The sequence below is a fragment of the Bufo gargarizans genome, chromosome 9, assembly GCF_014858855.1.
Source record: "Bufo gargarizans isolate SCDJY-AF-19 chromosome 9, ASM1485885v1, whole genome shotgun sequence".
NCBI lineage: Eukaryota > Metazoa > Chordata > Amphibia > Anura > Bufonidae > Bufo > Bufo gargarizans.
The window spans coordinates 24,932,617-24,949,447 of record NC_058088.1 but is presented as its reverse complement, the minus strand read 5'-3'; the positions used below and the strand labels follow the sequence as shown (position 1 = coordinate 24,949,447).

Here is a 16,831-nt window from a genome sequence, read left to right as displayed (position 1 = left end):
TGATTGATGTCCAAGTTCCATGCATCGTTGAGGAAAACCCGCGCCTGTGCCGTTCACTTCCGTATTCGGCGCAGGCGCAGTGAATGAAGGCCGCGTTCCTGGTGCCGGATTCCTCACTGTGCCGACTACATCACAGTGAGGAAGCTGGCACCAGGAGTGCGGCCTTCACTCACTGCGCCTGTGCCGAATAGAGAAGTGAATGGCTCAGGCGCGGGTTTTCCTCAACGATGCATGGAACTTGGACATCAATCAAGAGGAGCAGGGCGGGCAGAACGGAGGACCTGGGCGGGATATATGGTTAGTTTTTCTAACAGTTTATCATTGAACTCCATAGCTCAGTGGTTAAGGTTCTTACCTCTAATGTAAAAGGTTGTGAGTTCAAATCCCAGCTGTAACATTTCAGAAATAGAAGCTAAATTAGACTTCATGTTCATAGCACTGATTCCATAAACCTGAGTGGGCCGCCTAGGAGCAGTTGTGCTTTGTGGCCAGAAGAAAGCCATTACTTTCAGCTAAAAAGGCACGTTGTGAGTTTGCAAAAAGGCATGTGGGAGACTCCCAAAATGTATGGAGGAAGGTGCCCTGGTCTGATGAGACTAAAACTGAACTTTTCAGCCATCAAAGAATAAGGATGTGTTTCAGCAGCCGGTACTGGTAAATTGGTCAGAGTTGAGGGAAAGATAGACGGTGCTAAATACAGGGATATTCTTGAGCAGAACCTGTCCCACTCTGTGCGTGATCTGAGGCTAGGACGGAGGTTCACCTTCCAGCAGGACAATGACCCCAAACACACGGCTAAAGCAACACTTGGGTGGTTTAAGGGAAAACATGTAAATATGTTGGAACGGCCGAGTCACAGCCCAGATCTCAATCCAATAGAAAATCTGTGGTCAGACTTACAGATTGCTGTTCACAAGCGCAAACCATCCAATTGGAAGGCGCTGGAGCGGTTTTGCAAGAAGGAATGGGCAAAAATCCCAGTGGTAAGATGTGAGAAGCTCATAGAGACTTATCCAAAGAGACTTGGAGCTGTGATTGCTGCAAAAGGCGGCTCTACAAAGTATTCGCTTTAGGGGGGTGAATAGTTATGCACATTGACTTTTTATTTTGTCCTATTTGTTGTTTGCTTCACCAAAAAATCCTCAAACAATCCATGTTAATTCCAGGCTGTGAGGCACCAAAACACAAAAAAAGTAATTCAGGCCAAACAAATGCCGGGATTAGGATGAGGTTGTTCGATATCTGGCAGGGCCAGGCTGGTGGATGGAATCATGTGTTTTGGACCCACTCCTGCTTTTGACTGACCAAACATAGACTAAAAGAACGTATTAGCTACGATGAATTTGGGTTGAGTTGGTGGTATGATTTGTGTGGTTCATTTTGATTACCAATGACACTCCTCCCGTATGGCAATAATACAGCTGCCATGTTTAATCCATCCAGCAAGTTCGGCCTATCTGGTTTTATTTACCCGTAATACAAGGAGTTATTTGACCCCAGGCGTTCAGCCTCCAACGTCCTGCAGGGCCAAGTGGCGTTCAGCACTAACTGTTCTGTGATGCCCTTACATGTCCGGGTGATGCACACGTTCTGCACTGAAGGGATTGCCGTGTCTCTACCCTTTGCTGACAGGTGAGGGTTACCCGCTCAATGTCGTTCGTCATAGGGATCGGGGATTGTAATACACAGCATGAAGACGCTCTGTGACACTGTGCACATCAGTTCACAGCACAGCGTGCAGCAGAAAGGAGAGAGAGCTGGGTCTTGGGAGCCTGCGGCATCCGTAGGAGGAGAGGTACATTGATTTTAATTTAATTTTATTTGCTCTTAGGCATGGGGGTCTAATCTGAGGTGTGCTCTGATCTGAGATATGGGGGTCTCATCTGAGGTCTGATGGGGGGGGGGTCTTATTTATAGTGGGGCTCTTATCTGGGGCCTGTTTGTGGGTCTGATCTGAAGTCTGATTAAAGGTCTGATTAACATTGGGGTCTGTTGTGCCTTTTCATAGGTAAATGCATAGATATCCAATTCGTTCTAGTCAACATGGATGTTCATTGCCTTTAAGAGCCATGCTAGACTATATTTACAATGTTGTATGTCTTGAGTAGGCCAAAGTAAGGTCGCACGAAGGTTTCTGCTCTTTAGTGTTATTCTTCTCATGAATGTACCAGTCTGAGAAGAATCCTCCTTGTCTACTTATAAATTTATGACGGGAGATAAAGATAAGCTCTATGCAGCTGGTGATAATTACCTATACAATTAGGTATTTATTAATGAAGCAAAATATATCATATGTATGTATTCATTTAATGAGCCTTAGTTAGTCCTTAGCATAAGACAATCAGTAGGACATATATATATATATATATATATATATATATATATTACTTTAAATTATATTGTTATGAAGACATGTATCCAGTATATTATATATATTTCTCATTAGGAGAATATTCGTCTCTAAAAGAGTGTCTGTGAAGATGTGTGTTTTGTAACAATTATTCACATCTTTGGTATGACAGGAGGTACTGATATCTCTGTGAGAAAACAAGGCCATTCAAGTTATTTATGATAAATAAATCAACAGTGTGAGGAACATTCAGAGAGACGCCTAGAGGTCTGTCTCTAATTGCTACAAGTGTCAAAATTAATCCCTATACTCTTGAATTAAAGCTTCTAAGGTCAAAATGTATAGAATACGTTTTATTCAGACTTACATAAGTTAACCCTTTATACTATGATGTAAATAGCTTACACAGCAGTGCCACCTAGGTATCAGTAGGTGACATTACAACAGTAGCAAAAGTGCATTCTGGGTAAGGTTATGATGTCACATTTTTATCAATGGTCACGCCCATCCGACTATGATTGGAAAGTTCCAAACTAGGAAGGCGTGTCTAACTGATAAGTTTGTGATCATAAACCATACACAGGGGGAGAAAGAACACACACAAAAAAAAGGAGACGGAGAAGAGAAGTTGAGTTCTCTAGAGGGGTCTATCAAGATAAAAGCCATGGTGAGATGCGCTATGATGGACCACCCAGCTTTCCTAGGAGCAGAAGTGAGATTCCTACTAGGACTTGGTAAGAGACACAGAGAATAATATTTCATTTTTATTAAGACTAATTTGATAGTGTGGGTGAAATGATACCATCTAGATTGGCGAATAAATAAATAAATACATTAATTAACCCTTTCATGACCAAAGGTCATTGATGCCCCAGTGTCCAGGTCAAAATTTACAAATCTGACATGCGTCACTTTAAGTGGTAATAGCTTTGGAACACTTTTACTTATCCACGCCATTCTGAGATTGTTTTCTCGTGACACATTGTACTTCATGACAGTCATAAATTTGAGTCAATATATATCGCCTTTTTTTTAAAAAAAATCCCAAATTTACCCATAAAAATTAAAAATTTGCAATTTTCTAAATTTCTATTTCTCTGCTTCTAAAACAGAAAGTGATACCTCATAAAATATTTATTACATAACATTCCCCACATGTCTACTTTATGTTGGCATCATTTTGGAAATGTTATTTTATTTTTTTAGGACGTTACAAGGCTTAGAAGTTTAGAAGCAATTCTTAAAATTTTTAAGAAAATTTCCAAAACCCACTTTTTAAGGACTAGTTCAGGTCTGAAGTCACTTTGTGGGGCTTACATAGTGGAAAACCCCCATAAATGACCCCATTGTAGAAACTACACCCCTCAAGTTACTTAAAACCAATTTTACAAACGTTATTAACCCTTTAGGTGTTCCACAATAATTTTTTAGAAGATTTTCTATTTTATTACATTTTTTTCTTTAACACATTAAGGGTTAACAGCCAAACAAAACTCAATATTTATTACTCTGATTCTGCGGTTTACAGAAACACCCCACATGTGGTCGTAAACTGCTGTACGGGCACACGGCAGGACGCAGAAGGAAAGGAACACCGTATGGTTTTTGGAAGGCAGATTTTGCTGGATTGGTCTTCTGAACGCCATATGTTTTTTATTTTTCTACCGATCGTCTTGTGCAGGGGCTCATTTTTTGCAGAAAGAGTTGAGGTTTTTATTGGTACCATTTTTGGGTACATAGGATTTTTTGATCATTCATTATTACACTTTATGGGACAAGGTGGCCAAAAAATTGGCTGTTTTGGAAGTTTTTTTATGTATACTTTTTCTTATTTATTTAAAGGGCTTCTGTCACCCCACTAAAGTGATTTTTTTTTTTTTGGGCTAGTGAAATTAGTTATATTGTGCTATATGACAATATAATTGTGTTACTTACTTTGATCCAGCAGTTTCTGCAAAAAACGAAGTTTTATAATATGTAAATTCGGTCTCTACCAGCAAGTAGGGCGTCTACTTGCTGGTAGCTGCTGCAGAAATCCGCCCCCTCGTCGTGTTGATTGACAGGGCCAGCCGGGATCTCCTCCTCCGGCCAGCCCTGTCGGCATTACAAAAATTGCGCGCCTGTGTGGATTCGGCGCAGGCGCTCTGAGATGAGGAGGCTCGTCTCCTCAGCACTCCCTCAGTGCGCCTGCGCCGATGACGTCTTCTATTTCGGTGATGTCATCGGCGCAGGCGCACTGAGGGAGTGCCACTACTGCGGCATCTTTGGGGTTACAGCAGTGTCAGCATAGAGCTGACACACGCTGCTGATGGCGGCGGCTCAGGAATGGAGCCGCCGCCATCACACACACAAGGGGGACCGCATCGGGGACAGGGGGCAGCACTGGAAACGGGGGGCAGCATTGTACCTACCGATTGGGGCAGGAGGGGGCGGACTGCATCGGGGGGTGGGGGGGGGGGGTGGGCAGGATAAGAAGATGGACAAGAAGGGGGCACAGATCGGGGCAGGAGGGGGCGGACCGCATCGGGGGCAGGACAAGAACAAGGAGGGGCACAGATCGGGGGCTTCAGGACACATTACCGATTTCAGGCTCTGATCTGCAGAGCGCAGATCAGAGCCTGAAACCGGCATTTTAACACTGCCGCGATCCGATTGGTTAGTCTGCACAGACTAACCAATCCGATCGATTGCCGGCAAGGGGCCACTGTGATTAGTCCCTTGCCGGCATTACTGCACTGTATGCTGTCCGTGACAGCAGCAGGGCAGGGGTGGAAGCTTTAATCCAAGCGCTTTGCAGCGCTTGGATTAAAGAGCTGCCAGAACGTTTATATACGTGGTAGCTGCACGGGGTATGTGCAGCTATCACGTATATATATACAGATTGCAGACGTGAAGGGGTTAATTGATCATCTCCATATTGAAATGTAGTCTTAGGATATTGTGAGGCTTCATTCAACCTGCAGAAGAATCAAGACTTATAATCTAGCAAAGCATTAAATAATTGCTTATATATATATATATATATATATATATATATATATATATATATATATATATATTGATAGAACATTCTTCGCCAAGCTAATTGATGGATTCCCACAGGAAAGACTTATTTCAAGTCCTTCCCATTTAAGATATGGTCTAGCTAGATCCCAGATTCCTGTTATTTGTCTTAATAGTCTTACCAAAGTTATTTGTGTGAAAATAGTCTAGGATGGGGCGGAAGGATACAGTTATCTCTTCTAAGTTATATCCTTGGATGGATTTGCCCATGCCTGAAGTCATGTGATGTGTAGTTGGTTAGAGGGGGGCGGAATGTATTTAGCATTCCATATTGATGTCTAGGATTAGACATGCCCATCCTGATATCATGAGGTTGTCTCTGAACAACAGTAATGTATATAACTTAATGTTCCTACTTTGATATCCTAACCTAATAATGGCTGGGTTATAATGTGACAAGTTATTTCCACTCACATGTATTGTTAAGCTTGTAATGCTTTATATTAACGCTATATATATTCATTTGCATGTATCATTGTGTTTATTTACTTATATATGTTTATAATCTTGTAAACAATAAATCTGCATATTTTTATAATACCTGTGTATTATTTATCTGAGGAAATAGTCGGACTCAGATGTGAATTGTATCAATTAGTTTGTCTACAATTCACCAGGTCAGGATTTTAAAGATTTATGACAAATTTTATAAATTTTATTTTTTATGGTTAATTATTTTTATGACCATAATTAATAATTCTTTATTGAATTATTACCCCCCGACAGGTCTGATCTATATATTTTTTTTCTTATTATCCTTCTTTAAGATCTTGTTACGTCTTATGGGCAGGTGCGTCTTTAGGGGCTAAAAAATATGGTAATTTATTTGGTAAAAGACTAATTTATTCGCTACAAGACTAATGTTTTTGCTAAAAGAATAATTTTTCATATAAAAGAATCTTTCTGACAAAAAATCAACGATTAACTCGTAGGCAACTCTTCTGTGCGAAGAATCAATTTATTTGAACTGCCCACAGTGTATTTAATAAAACCGCTCTAACACTAAATCGCAGTAACTGTTTGGCTAACAGAAGCAGGTAAATATCAATGTGGACACGCCACAAACAGTAGAATGAGACAGGTATATCACCCCAATTTGTGAATCACGTCCTAATAGAATTGCTTATCTATTAATCAATGTGTCTATCTATAACAGAACAACTTAAGTATAAATGGCGCAGCAAGTGAACTAGATAAATGCGCCTATATAATAGACCACTTGTTGACAATGAGTCACAGATGCACAGTAAGTCTATGTGTAACTGAACAGATTAATTATTGAAAGCACAGTAGGTGAACTAGGTAAACGCGCCTATATATTAGACCGTCTGTTGGGACTAGGTGTGATGCACAGTAAGACTATGTATAACAGAACAGATTAAGTAATAATGGCGCAGCAAGTGTACTAGATAAATGCGCCTATATAATAAACCACTTATTGACAATGAGTCATAGATGCACAGTAAGTCTATGTGTAACTTAACAGATTAATTATTGAAAGCACAGTAGGTGAACTAGGTAAACGCGCCTATATATTAGACCTCCTGTTGGGACTAAGTGTGATGCACAGTAAGTCTATGTATAACAGAACAGATTAAGTAATAATGGCGCAGCAAGTGTACTAGATAAATGCGCCTATATATCAGACCACCTGTTGACAATGAGTCTAATGCACAGTAAGTCTATGTATAACAGAACAGATTAAAGGGAACCTGTCACCAGGATTTTGTGTATAGAGCTGAGGACATGGGTTGCTAGATGGCTGCTAGCACATCCGCAATATCCAGTCCCCATAGCTCTGTGTGCTTTTATTGTGTAAAAAACCACACGATTTGATGCATATGCAAATTAACCTGAGATGTGTCCTGTACGTGAGATGAGTCAGGGACAGGACTCATCTCAGGTTAATTTGCATATGTATCAAATCAGTTTTTTTGACACAATAAAAGCACACAGAGCGATGGGGACTGGGTATTGCGGATGTGCTAGCGGCCATCTAGCAGCCCATGTCCTCAGCTCCATACATCAAATCCCGGTGACGGGTTCCCTTTAAGAATGAATGGTGCAGCAGGTGAACAAGATGTACAGGTCGATTACACTAAGCCTACAGCGTCCCTATGATCTCCCTACACTGTCCCTATGTAATATTCGACAATTAAACCTTTCTAACACACTGTCCCAAGCGCTTGCCATGTCTCTCCCTATGCTCAGTTCACAGTGAAATGGCAGTGACCGTATGGGATGAGGCTTTTCTAGGGCTGTGACATCGCATCTATCTGCTGATTGGCTGGCCACACGGCATTATGGGTCGTATCGTATTCCCAGGCTTCTAACTTTCACTTTGTAACACACGTAGCTGCCATTTTAATGTGAGGAAATTCAGATTTGTGGCAAATTTAATTTTTCCTGAAATTCAGATTGAAGTCAACTCGTTTCACTTCGATGCGCTCAACACTAGTTACAATGTCTACATCCATCTCCAATCCCACATCTGACCTGCTGTTCTGAGCTTTTAACATTTTCCTATAGGGACTCATCTCCTTCATGAATGACCTTGGGTAAGGTAAGAGGAGGAGTGGAAATTCTAGAAGAGTACCCCCTTACCCAGACTGGATTTCATATACAGAATTATGGGTGGTCACTACAAATGGGTTAAGTTACATAATGTCAGTGTATCTGCTTCCTTCTTAGGTTCTTCACCCCAGGATTTCTGGCTTTGACATGTAGATCTGTCAATAGACAAATGTGTGTAGAAAGCTGAACACCAAGCGGAGTATGTGTGTATCTGATGGTCTTACATCACACGTGTCAACTCCCTGGAAAAGGGGGAGACCTCCGGGAAGAGTTGTCAAGTTTCCTGGAACCTCTCTGGCAAATCAGTGCCTCATCAGACTCCGGTCCAGCACCCAGACGCACATTCAGGGGCCGGCGTCACCGCTGGATTTTTCTGGTACCTCACCCTCTTCCAATTTCATTTCCATATGAAGGATCCTGTGCCTAAGAGAGAACAGGCTACTATCCCAGTGTCTCCCAACCAGTGTGCCTCCAGCTGTTGCAAAACTACAACTCCCAGCATGCCCGGACAGCCTTTGGTTGTGCGGGCATGCTGGGAGTTGTAGTTTTGCAACAGCTGGAGGCACACTCGTTGGGAAATGCTGTGCTAGGGAATCTGCTTAAGCACTTTAAGAGGATCCTTGATCTTATGTAATGCCAGTTCACTCTTCAGTTGAAGACCCCCTGGTTTAACAGATGGTAAGGGTAGCCTGGTAGCCAACAAGTCATGGAAGTCCTCATCACAGTCTGCATTATTAGCCATAGACTTCTAAAACACATTAAGCTGTAGAAACTAAGAGGATGTCAGTAACTGGTGTGATAGAGTAAAAGAAACAGAAGTAGAGTTGTTAAAATGTAGGTATTACTAATAGGTGAACCTAGGGCGTGACTAGGTCTCTCTTACCCATACAAACTACACTCAGAAGTGTGCCATTTGAGAAAAGCCATTATACAGCCAGAAAATTCTATCTACCTGCAGCTGCCACTAGTGGGAGCTCCACAGATTCATATAGCTTATGCAATTAGACCTGTTGGAACATGCCTTTACCTCCCCTTAGTGGTGTCCGCGGATAGCCTGACTTTTATCATTTAAAGATGGCCTCCGGCAAATTTATTTTGGCATATGCCCTAGCATACCTCTATATCTGATGCTACGTCGCACCGACTACAAACTGCTGACAATGACGTAATCTGCACAGTGACAATCAAGACCTGTTTCCCCATCCACCAAGACAGAACTCAATGACGACAACATGGAAAGCGTAGATCAGTTTATACAAATAAAACCGTATACAACTTCTCAGTCTGGCAGCCCTCATTTAGAAAATAATTTGAGTCCATTGAGTCCAAACCATCATGCGTTTCACACAACATTACAGTATATCGTACAGCTGTGCATGGCAAGAAGGCATGAAGGTCGGTGAGGTCCAGTAGCGAAGGTCAACCCCTCTTCTCAGGATGAGCAGACAGTTAAGGTTCAACATGGCAGCTCTGTGAAAGGTTCAAAATGGCTGATCAAGCATGATGAACAGTTCTCGAGACCCGACTGTTGGGAGGATGGCTGGTGATGAAGAAGACTATCTACAGGGTTGGGGCCTTAGATGAATGAAACACTGGGGAAAAGTTCAAGACGACTGGAAGGAGAAAGTGCATCGTACTCCAGGCTGATCGGTCAGTTGTGTGTGTGTGTGTGTGTGTGTGTGTGTGTGTGTAGATCTCACCTGAAAAATAGAATGTGTTCAGGCTTCCTGTGATATCACACATAGAAAAATCAATGGCAAAAGCAAATCCTAAAGTTCAAGTATAAATAATCTCCTTTACTCTTACATTAGGCATGTACATTGTGTAGAAGGTATCTGCATGTAAACTTGCAAAGCTTGCAGATTTCTGCAAGTTGATTTACGTGTAACCATCACGAGACAGAAGAACTATGAACCGGGACACGTATGAGAGCACCCACTATATAGCGCCTTCCAAAACCAGGATTCAGGGCTGCATTTCCTATATAGATAAACTGGACAGCAGGGCGGCGCTATGTGAGGATAGCGATTTCGAATAGGACTGGCAAGAACAGCCCTACTGTCCAGTTCAGCTGGATGCTCAACTGTGCCCTGAACTCCAGGTGTGTATGCTGTGGTTAAAAGGGGTTGTCCAGGATTAGAAAAACATGGCTGCTTTATTCCAAAGCCTGTCCATGGGTTGTGCCTGGTATTGCAGCTCAGCTCCACTGAAGTCCTATCCTGATTCGGTTAAATCTTTATGCAGTTCCCAGACTGAGCGATGCAGATTTTAAGTACGGATGGCCAGTCGTTTATGGCGCAAGATACTTTCCACAGCAGTAAAGTATCTTACGCCATAAACGAGCGAATACCTTATGGACACATTCTTGCACAGTCTTCTTGGTTCTGGACCTTCCAAGATGTCCGGTCCCTTTCTTTCAGGGGGACTCTGGTAGAAGAGTTGCCTCTTTGGCAGCTGTAGTCTCAGCGGCAGAGGAGACTTAGACCTGGTCCACAGGAACTCTTACACAGTAATCCTTCCTGAAGCTCTGCCCTGAATAGACTCCCTAAACTAGCCAAGGGGCAGACATAGTCCATCACCCTGGTAACCCAAACATTTGGCCAATGTTAACTGAAAGGTTGCCCACATATAGCTATTAGGTTTACATGAAACATAATACATGGGGCTGAGCTTCAACACCACACATAACCTGTGGGAAGGTGTGTTGCTGTTTTTGGAAGAAAGCAGACACTTTTTCCAGTCCCGGACAGCCCCTTTATCGTCATTTTATAGAAGCTCCTGGTTAAAGGCCACCTGTGCCGTGACGGGATGACTTTAAGGTATTACTAGTAAATTATAATGATGTCAGTTGTTCCCATTAACAAAAAGAGATGATTTATATACAGGTCATATTAACAAAATATACACAGAAAGATCCTGTTTCCAGTCAGACTGGCGTCATATTAAAATAACTCTGTATGAAACTTTAACATTACTTATGGGTTCATCCAAAGACCTTTTCCCCATATATAACTTTTTTTTGCTATACAATTTAAATATATTTATATATATATATAACATTACTTTCCAGAAGGTATTTCGCCCTACGCCTGCCTGAGAGTCTTTCCATTTTTGCATAATTCCTGACGGAAACTTGTGCAGGCGATACGGCCGAAAATACACCCCCCCCTCTCGCTCCTCAGCTTTCTAATTTATACAAATCTACAAAGGAGGAAAATGTTCCTGTACATGAAGAAAAATAAAAATAACATTAATGCAAAAAGTGACAACTGAGAAAACGTGCATCCATCATAAAAGTAAAAAAAAAAAAAAAAAAAAAAAAAACTCCAGTCCTATAGTGCAGGGCTCTTGAAGAGGAGAGACCACCTCCTGCGGTGGGATGTACCATATCGTGAGCTCTGTGTACCCCCCCAATGGAAGGCTCAGTCACCTCCTTGGACCTCAAGGATCCTTTTTCTCCACAGTATTATTAATGATCTCTGCAAATTTCCTCAGCTGCTCGCTGGCCGAGTGCGATTCTGCCTGCAGTCGCTGATTGTTATGTCGGAGATTCGCCACTTCTGCCTGCAGCACCTCTTTGTCTAGTTTCTCCTGCAGAAAAATAAATAAATATGGATGAAGAGTGATAAACCTGAAAATTCAGCTTCTATATAAAGCGATGACACTCTCTTGTGCCTAAAGTTTGACTTGCATGAAAGCCGACACTTTGGAGGTCCCCCATCGACCTCTTTACGGACTGTGTCTGTATTGCAATCTGCAAACTACGGATACCTTATATGTGCAATCTGCATTTTCCTCACTCCCATCACTAGAAAGGACTAGTCCTGTCCACAATATGGGCAAGAATAGGACAAGCTGTATAATTTGCGGAAAGGACACATGGATGCGGACCGCACATGGAAGACATCCGAGTGCTGACCTCTTTTTTTTTGTGGACCCATAGAAATGACTGGATCCCTGTGCAATCCACCAAAATGCGGATTGGACACGGATACAGTATATGGTCATGTGCATGAGGCCTTGTACAGTATACATTTTACTGTATACCTTTGTATGGAATAATGTCGTCTACCATGCTATTATAAAGTATACACTGGCCAAACTAACATTAGGGTTGACATCACTCCGCCTATGTGAGGATGAATGCAACCCTAAGCTGATGGTGAAAAGTGAGGCTTTATAGTAGGCAATTACCGAAGGAGGCAGATAATGACCCTGCTGATTGATATTGGGGGATACCATCATTAAAGGAAAGCCGCCGCAGCGTCCTGCCTCATCATTACCTTTTGAAGATCTGTGTGAAGCTGTTTCAACATGACCTCAAGCTGCAGAACTTTCCCGGTGAGGTCAGGAGCCACTTCATCACTAGAAAGAACACAACGTAGAATTAAGTGAAAGCCGTGGAGGAAAGGCCGGACTGTTCAGCGTGCTGACCTACATATGGCGTATTGCCGAAAGGAGTCAAGAGAGAGAATGTATCAGGCTCACTCCTTGGTGATTTGCTCTATGATTAGGAATACTCGGCTTTATTTGCAATCAAGGTGAAGGGTGCATGGACATCATTGACGGGGGTGCGCCGCTCTGGACCCTCATCTAAGGGCAGACTCGAACTGTCCTTATATTACATGGATGACCATTTATATGAATGGCCATTATGTAATACTTCATTTCCCCTAGAAAAATCAGCTGTTTGTTAGGAGGCTTCCAGAACCACATTTTACAAGAGGTCCTCTCTGTTGAGACAACCCATTCAATGGCTGAAGGACTATAACTTTACAAATCTCACAGTCCTTGAGTTTTTCTTAAAAAAATTATTTGGCCAACTCTTTGTCTACCGGTAATTTTTTATTTTGCGAAAAATGCTATAATATATTGTTACATGCAGTCAACCCTATTTGAACATAGAGGGTTACCCCATTTGCCCCATCCCCCTCTATGAGAGCGGACAGTCACTCACAAAGAGCAGCTTTCGTTTTGGTGGGCTCAGCCGGCACATTTATCACATGTCCGTCATTCTACTGAATGTAAGGGTACCGACACACGTTCAGGTTTTTTTATGCAGTTTTTGAAGTCACAACCAAAAGAGTCTGCAAAAAAAAAGGATTTGCCCTTAATACTCTCATTTTTTGGTTTACAGCCGATTAAAAAATTGCATAAAAACCTGAATGTGTGGCCATACCCTAATACATTCCCCTGTTGAGCACATCCGATCTCAGGCCGAGACCGATTTGTGTTTTACTTTTCATCAGGGTTTTATGGACTTTTAATTATCATAGAGTTTCAGCCTATCATACAAAAACGGCTGAGGCTACTCTCACACTCGCGTTTGGTGCGGATCCGTCATGGATCTGCACAAACGCTTCTGTTCAGATAATACAACCGCATGCATCCGTTTGTATCATCTTTAACATAGCCAAAACGGATCCGTCTTGAACACCATTGAAAGTCAAAGGGGGACGGATCCGTTTTCAATTGTGCTATATTGTGTCAGTGAAAACTGATCCGTCCCCATTGACTTACATTGTGTGTCAGGACGGATCCATTTGGCTTAGTTTTGTCAGATGGACACCAAAACGCTGCAAGCAGAGTGGAATGGAGACTGATCGGAGGCAAACTGATGCATTCTGAGCGGATCCTTTCCCATTCAGAATGCATTAGGACAAAACTGATCCGTTTTGGAGCGCTGCTGAGAGCCCTGAACGGATTATACAAACGGACACCAAAACGCCAGTGTGAAAGTAGCCTGACTGTAATAGTAGTGTGTCTATACCTTGAGGTGGGAGTGGTGCGCGGCGTGTGCTGCCTCTCCAGGCTGAGGTGTGCTGTGCCGCCACTTTGCACAGGACTCAGTGCAGCTTCATTCAGAGAGAAGAGGGAGGTGGCTCTCTGCACTGTAAAGGGGAAAAAAAAGACCGGTTTATTTTATGCTTTTTACACATCCAACTGGCCACAGACATGTGATAGTGCCAATCCATCAAAATGATGTCCTGTTCGGCTCCGCCAAAGAAAAATCTGGAGTCTATGGCCAGCTTCAAAGCACGGGCGTGACAAGTCTCTCCTGTGGCACTTCACACCCATCCTTACCTTCGTAGGCTTTGGCTGCACTGACGAGACTGGACCACTCTAGGCCTGCTGCAGTGTCTGGCAGCGGCATCATCCCTGGCTCTACATGCCTGGAGTTGGAATCCCGAATCTCTGTAAGTGACAGCTCAGAAGACAAGATGGTGGCTGCGGAAAATGAAAAGCAATAATGTTACAGGAAGGTTACTCAACTAATGTGGACTAAAATGTCCTATATCGTTTATTACTCCTCTTAGGGCTCATCCATGGGGAATTGCAGACGTCCTACGTTTTAAAGAAGCATAATAAAAAAATAAAAATAATAAAAACAGTACTCGGCAGAAATCTGTTCTAGCACACAATGTATCATGGAGAAAGACAAGTCTACGGATACAATTCTTTCTACTTACCAGATTTCTCAGGCATTCCCGGCTGGTGCTGGCGGCGAACAGGGAGAGTACTGGATGGATATGGGTTGCTATAGAAGATGTCACTGCCTCGGGCAGAGTCCACTGACGGGGAGCAGGCGAATCCTGCATCTCTGCGTCCACTGCACAGACTCTCGTCAGAAAGGGTTCTCTGCAAGGCTTTCTGAGGTGACTGAGGGAGCAAAGCGAGAGCATTAAAAATACAGGATTCTCATCACAGCGCCATTACTAGTATTATCCTCTAATCCACAAAATAAGTCAGGTGCACGGAAAGAACACACAGGAATAGATTAGAGTAAAATGTAAAGGGATTGTCCGAGATGACAACACTGATGGCTGAAGGACATGCTATTAATACTGAGACCTCGAACAACCCCTTTAAAGGGAACTTGTCACCTGTACTATGCTGTCCTCACCGAGGTGACAGCCCCTCTGATTTCAGGTCTGTCACTGCTCTCTTTCACAGTACTGACATGCCGAACCTTGCAGCGACTGCCAGCGTGCAAGTCTGATGAGACTCTCTAACCTCGCCTCCTCACCGACAAGGTTTCGTTCCTGTTATGCTTAGGAAAGAAACCCAAGAATGGCGGCAAAAAAATAAATCATGCGATAATTAAATACCGCCCGGGCAGTCTTTTCAGATATTCTTTTACGAAGATTTTTTTCTTCTGTTTTCATTTTAGTGTTTAGGATTTAAAATTTGATATCCTGAAAGCAGAGGGAGGAGATAGGGCGGATTTAAAAGACGGTAATGAGAGAACGCCAGCTATAAAGCCCCCGATGATGCTTACTTTAAATGATGTTTTTAACCTTTACTTTCTAAGTAAAATAAATCTTGGGCAGCAAGGCTGTGATTTAGCGGTGCTTCACTGTCGGGAGTCCCATTCTTATATCTGGGAGTCTAGAGAAGGTCTACAGCAGTGTTTACCAACCAGTGTGCCTCCAGCTGTTGCAAAACTACAACTCCCAGCATGCCTGGACAGCCTTTGGCTGTGCGGGCATGTTGGGAGTTGTAGTTTTGCAACATCTGGAGGCACACTGGTTGGGAAGCACTGGTCTACAGTGATTGATTGCATCTAAAGAAGGTGTTTGGAAGGAGCTCCGGAGAATAGGTTGTGAATCACCCATCCAGACCCACCTCACTTGGAGGACGCAGCACTCGTATGTAAAATACTATCCAAACAAGGAATCATTGTTTTCTCATAGGAAAGAAACCTGCCGGTCAGGGTCAGGAGGGCAGAGTTAGCGATTCTCAGACTCATCTCCCTCGCTGCGCCGGCGTGCGCTGCAAGGTTCAGCATGTCAGTGCTGTAAAAGTAACGAATTCCATGAGAGAGGTGACAGGCCGCTGGGTCTGTCACTATATTATGCTGCCCTCAGTGAAGGCGATCCCTTTGAGGAAGTCGAGACCCCCCCACCAAACATCTAACTTTGCCTTTAAGTGACGGTCAAATGTAGTTATTACACACAGCCATAGCTTATCTTTTGCTATGGGTCTTTGACATCCATGTACCCTAATAAGCATATATAGAGAAAAGCATTGCTGATGTGACAACCCTTTTTGGAAGGACTTCAAAATGAAATTTCACTTCTCAATTTGTTGCACACCACATACACAGCCAAAGCGTCTGGCATCACTCACAGCAGGGGGCAAATGTCCTGCAAAAGCATAGTGTCCATCATCTAACCATAGTCCATACCCTACACAGAGGGATGGCGTAAGGTTAGTGCCAGACGTGGCAGAAAAGCCACAGATTTGCAAAATTACCCTGTGTCTGGATGTACCCTAATATATACCACCCTGTGTCTGGACGTACCCTAATATATACCACCCTGTGTCTGACATCAATGTGTGAGGTTGTGTCTAGTGTTGAGCGAACTTGTGTTTTAAGTTCGGCGTCTAAAGTTCGGGTTATCGAAGAATCGCGTTATGGATTCCGCTACCACGGACCAAAACGGAATTTAGAATCCATAATGGGATTCTTCGATAACCCGAAGCCGAACTTTAGATGCAGAACTTAAAACACAACTTTGCTCAACACTAGTTGTGTCTTAAGTCCGAGAAGTATCTGACACGTCATGGAGGACACTGCTAAGGCCGGGTTCACATCACCATTTTGTTTTTGGTTCTTGTGATCCATCAGAAGAACAGAAAGCAAAAAATAAAAATAATCCTTTAGTTTGAGCATCCGCTATGCTCAGTTAAGTTAATTTTGCATCCATTTTAGCCATTCCCATCCGTTATTTTACACGCTAAAATTGACGCAGCATAACGGATGCTCCAAATAAAGGATCCATTCATCCATTGCTTTCTGTTTTCTGTCGGATCAGAGGAATGAAAACCGAAAGGGTGATG

At 42.8% G+C, this 16,831-nt stretch overlaps 1 protein-coding gene across 5 annotated transcripts in view; it reads right to left on the bottom strand.

Annotated features, from left to right (window-relative positions):
* Positions 1-9,224: 9,224 nt before the first annotated feature.
* Positions 9,225-16,831, bottom strand: part of SIPA1L3 (signal induced proliferation associated 1 like 3) — a 129,431-nt gene continuing 121,824 nt past the window's right edge. For all 5 annotated transcript variants that reach the window (XM_044305305.1, XM_044305309.1, XM_044305306.1 and 2 more), the window contains 5 exons: positions 14,458-14,647; positions 14,072-14,215; positions 13,758-13,878; positions 12,271-12,352; positions 9,225-11,578 (listed from right to left, as the gene is read on the bottom strand). In XM_044305305.1, coding sequence (XP_044161240.1) covers positions 11,429-11,578; positions 12,271-12,352; positions 13,758-13,878; positions 14,072-14,215; positions 14,458-14,647 — 687 coding nt within the window. In that variant the 3' untranslated portion in view covers positions 9,225-11,428. The remainder of the gene's footprint in view (positions 11,579-12,270; positions 12,353-13,757; positions 13,879-14,071; positions 14,216-14,457; positions 14,648-16,831) is intronic.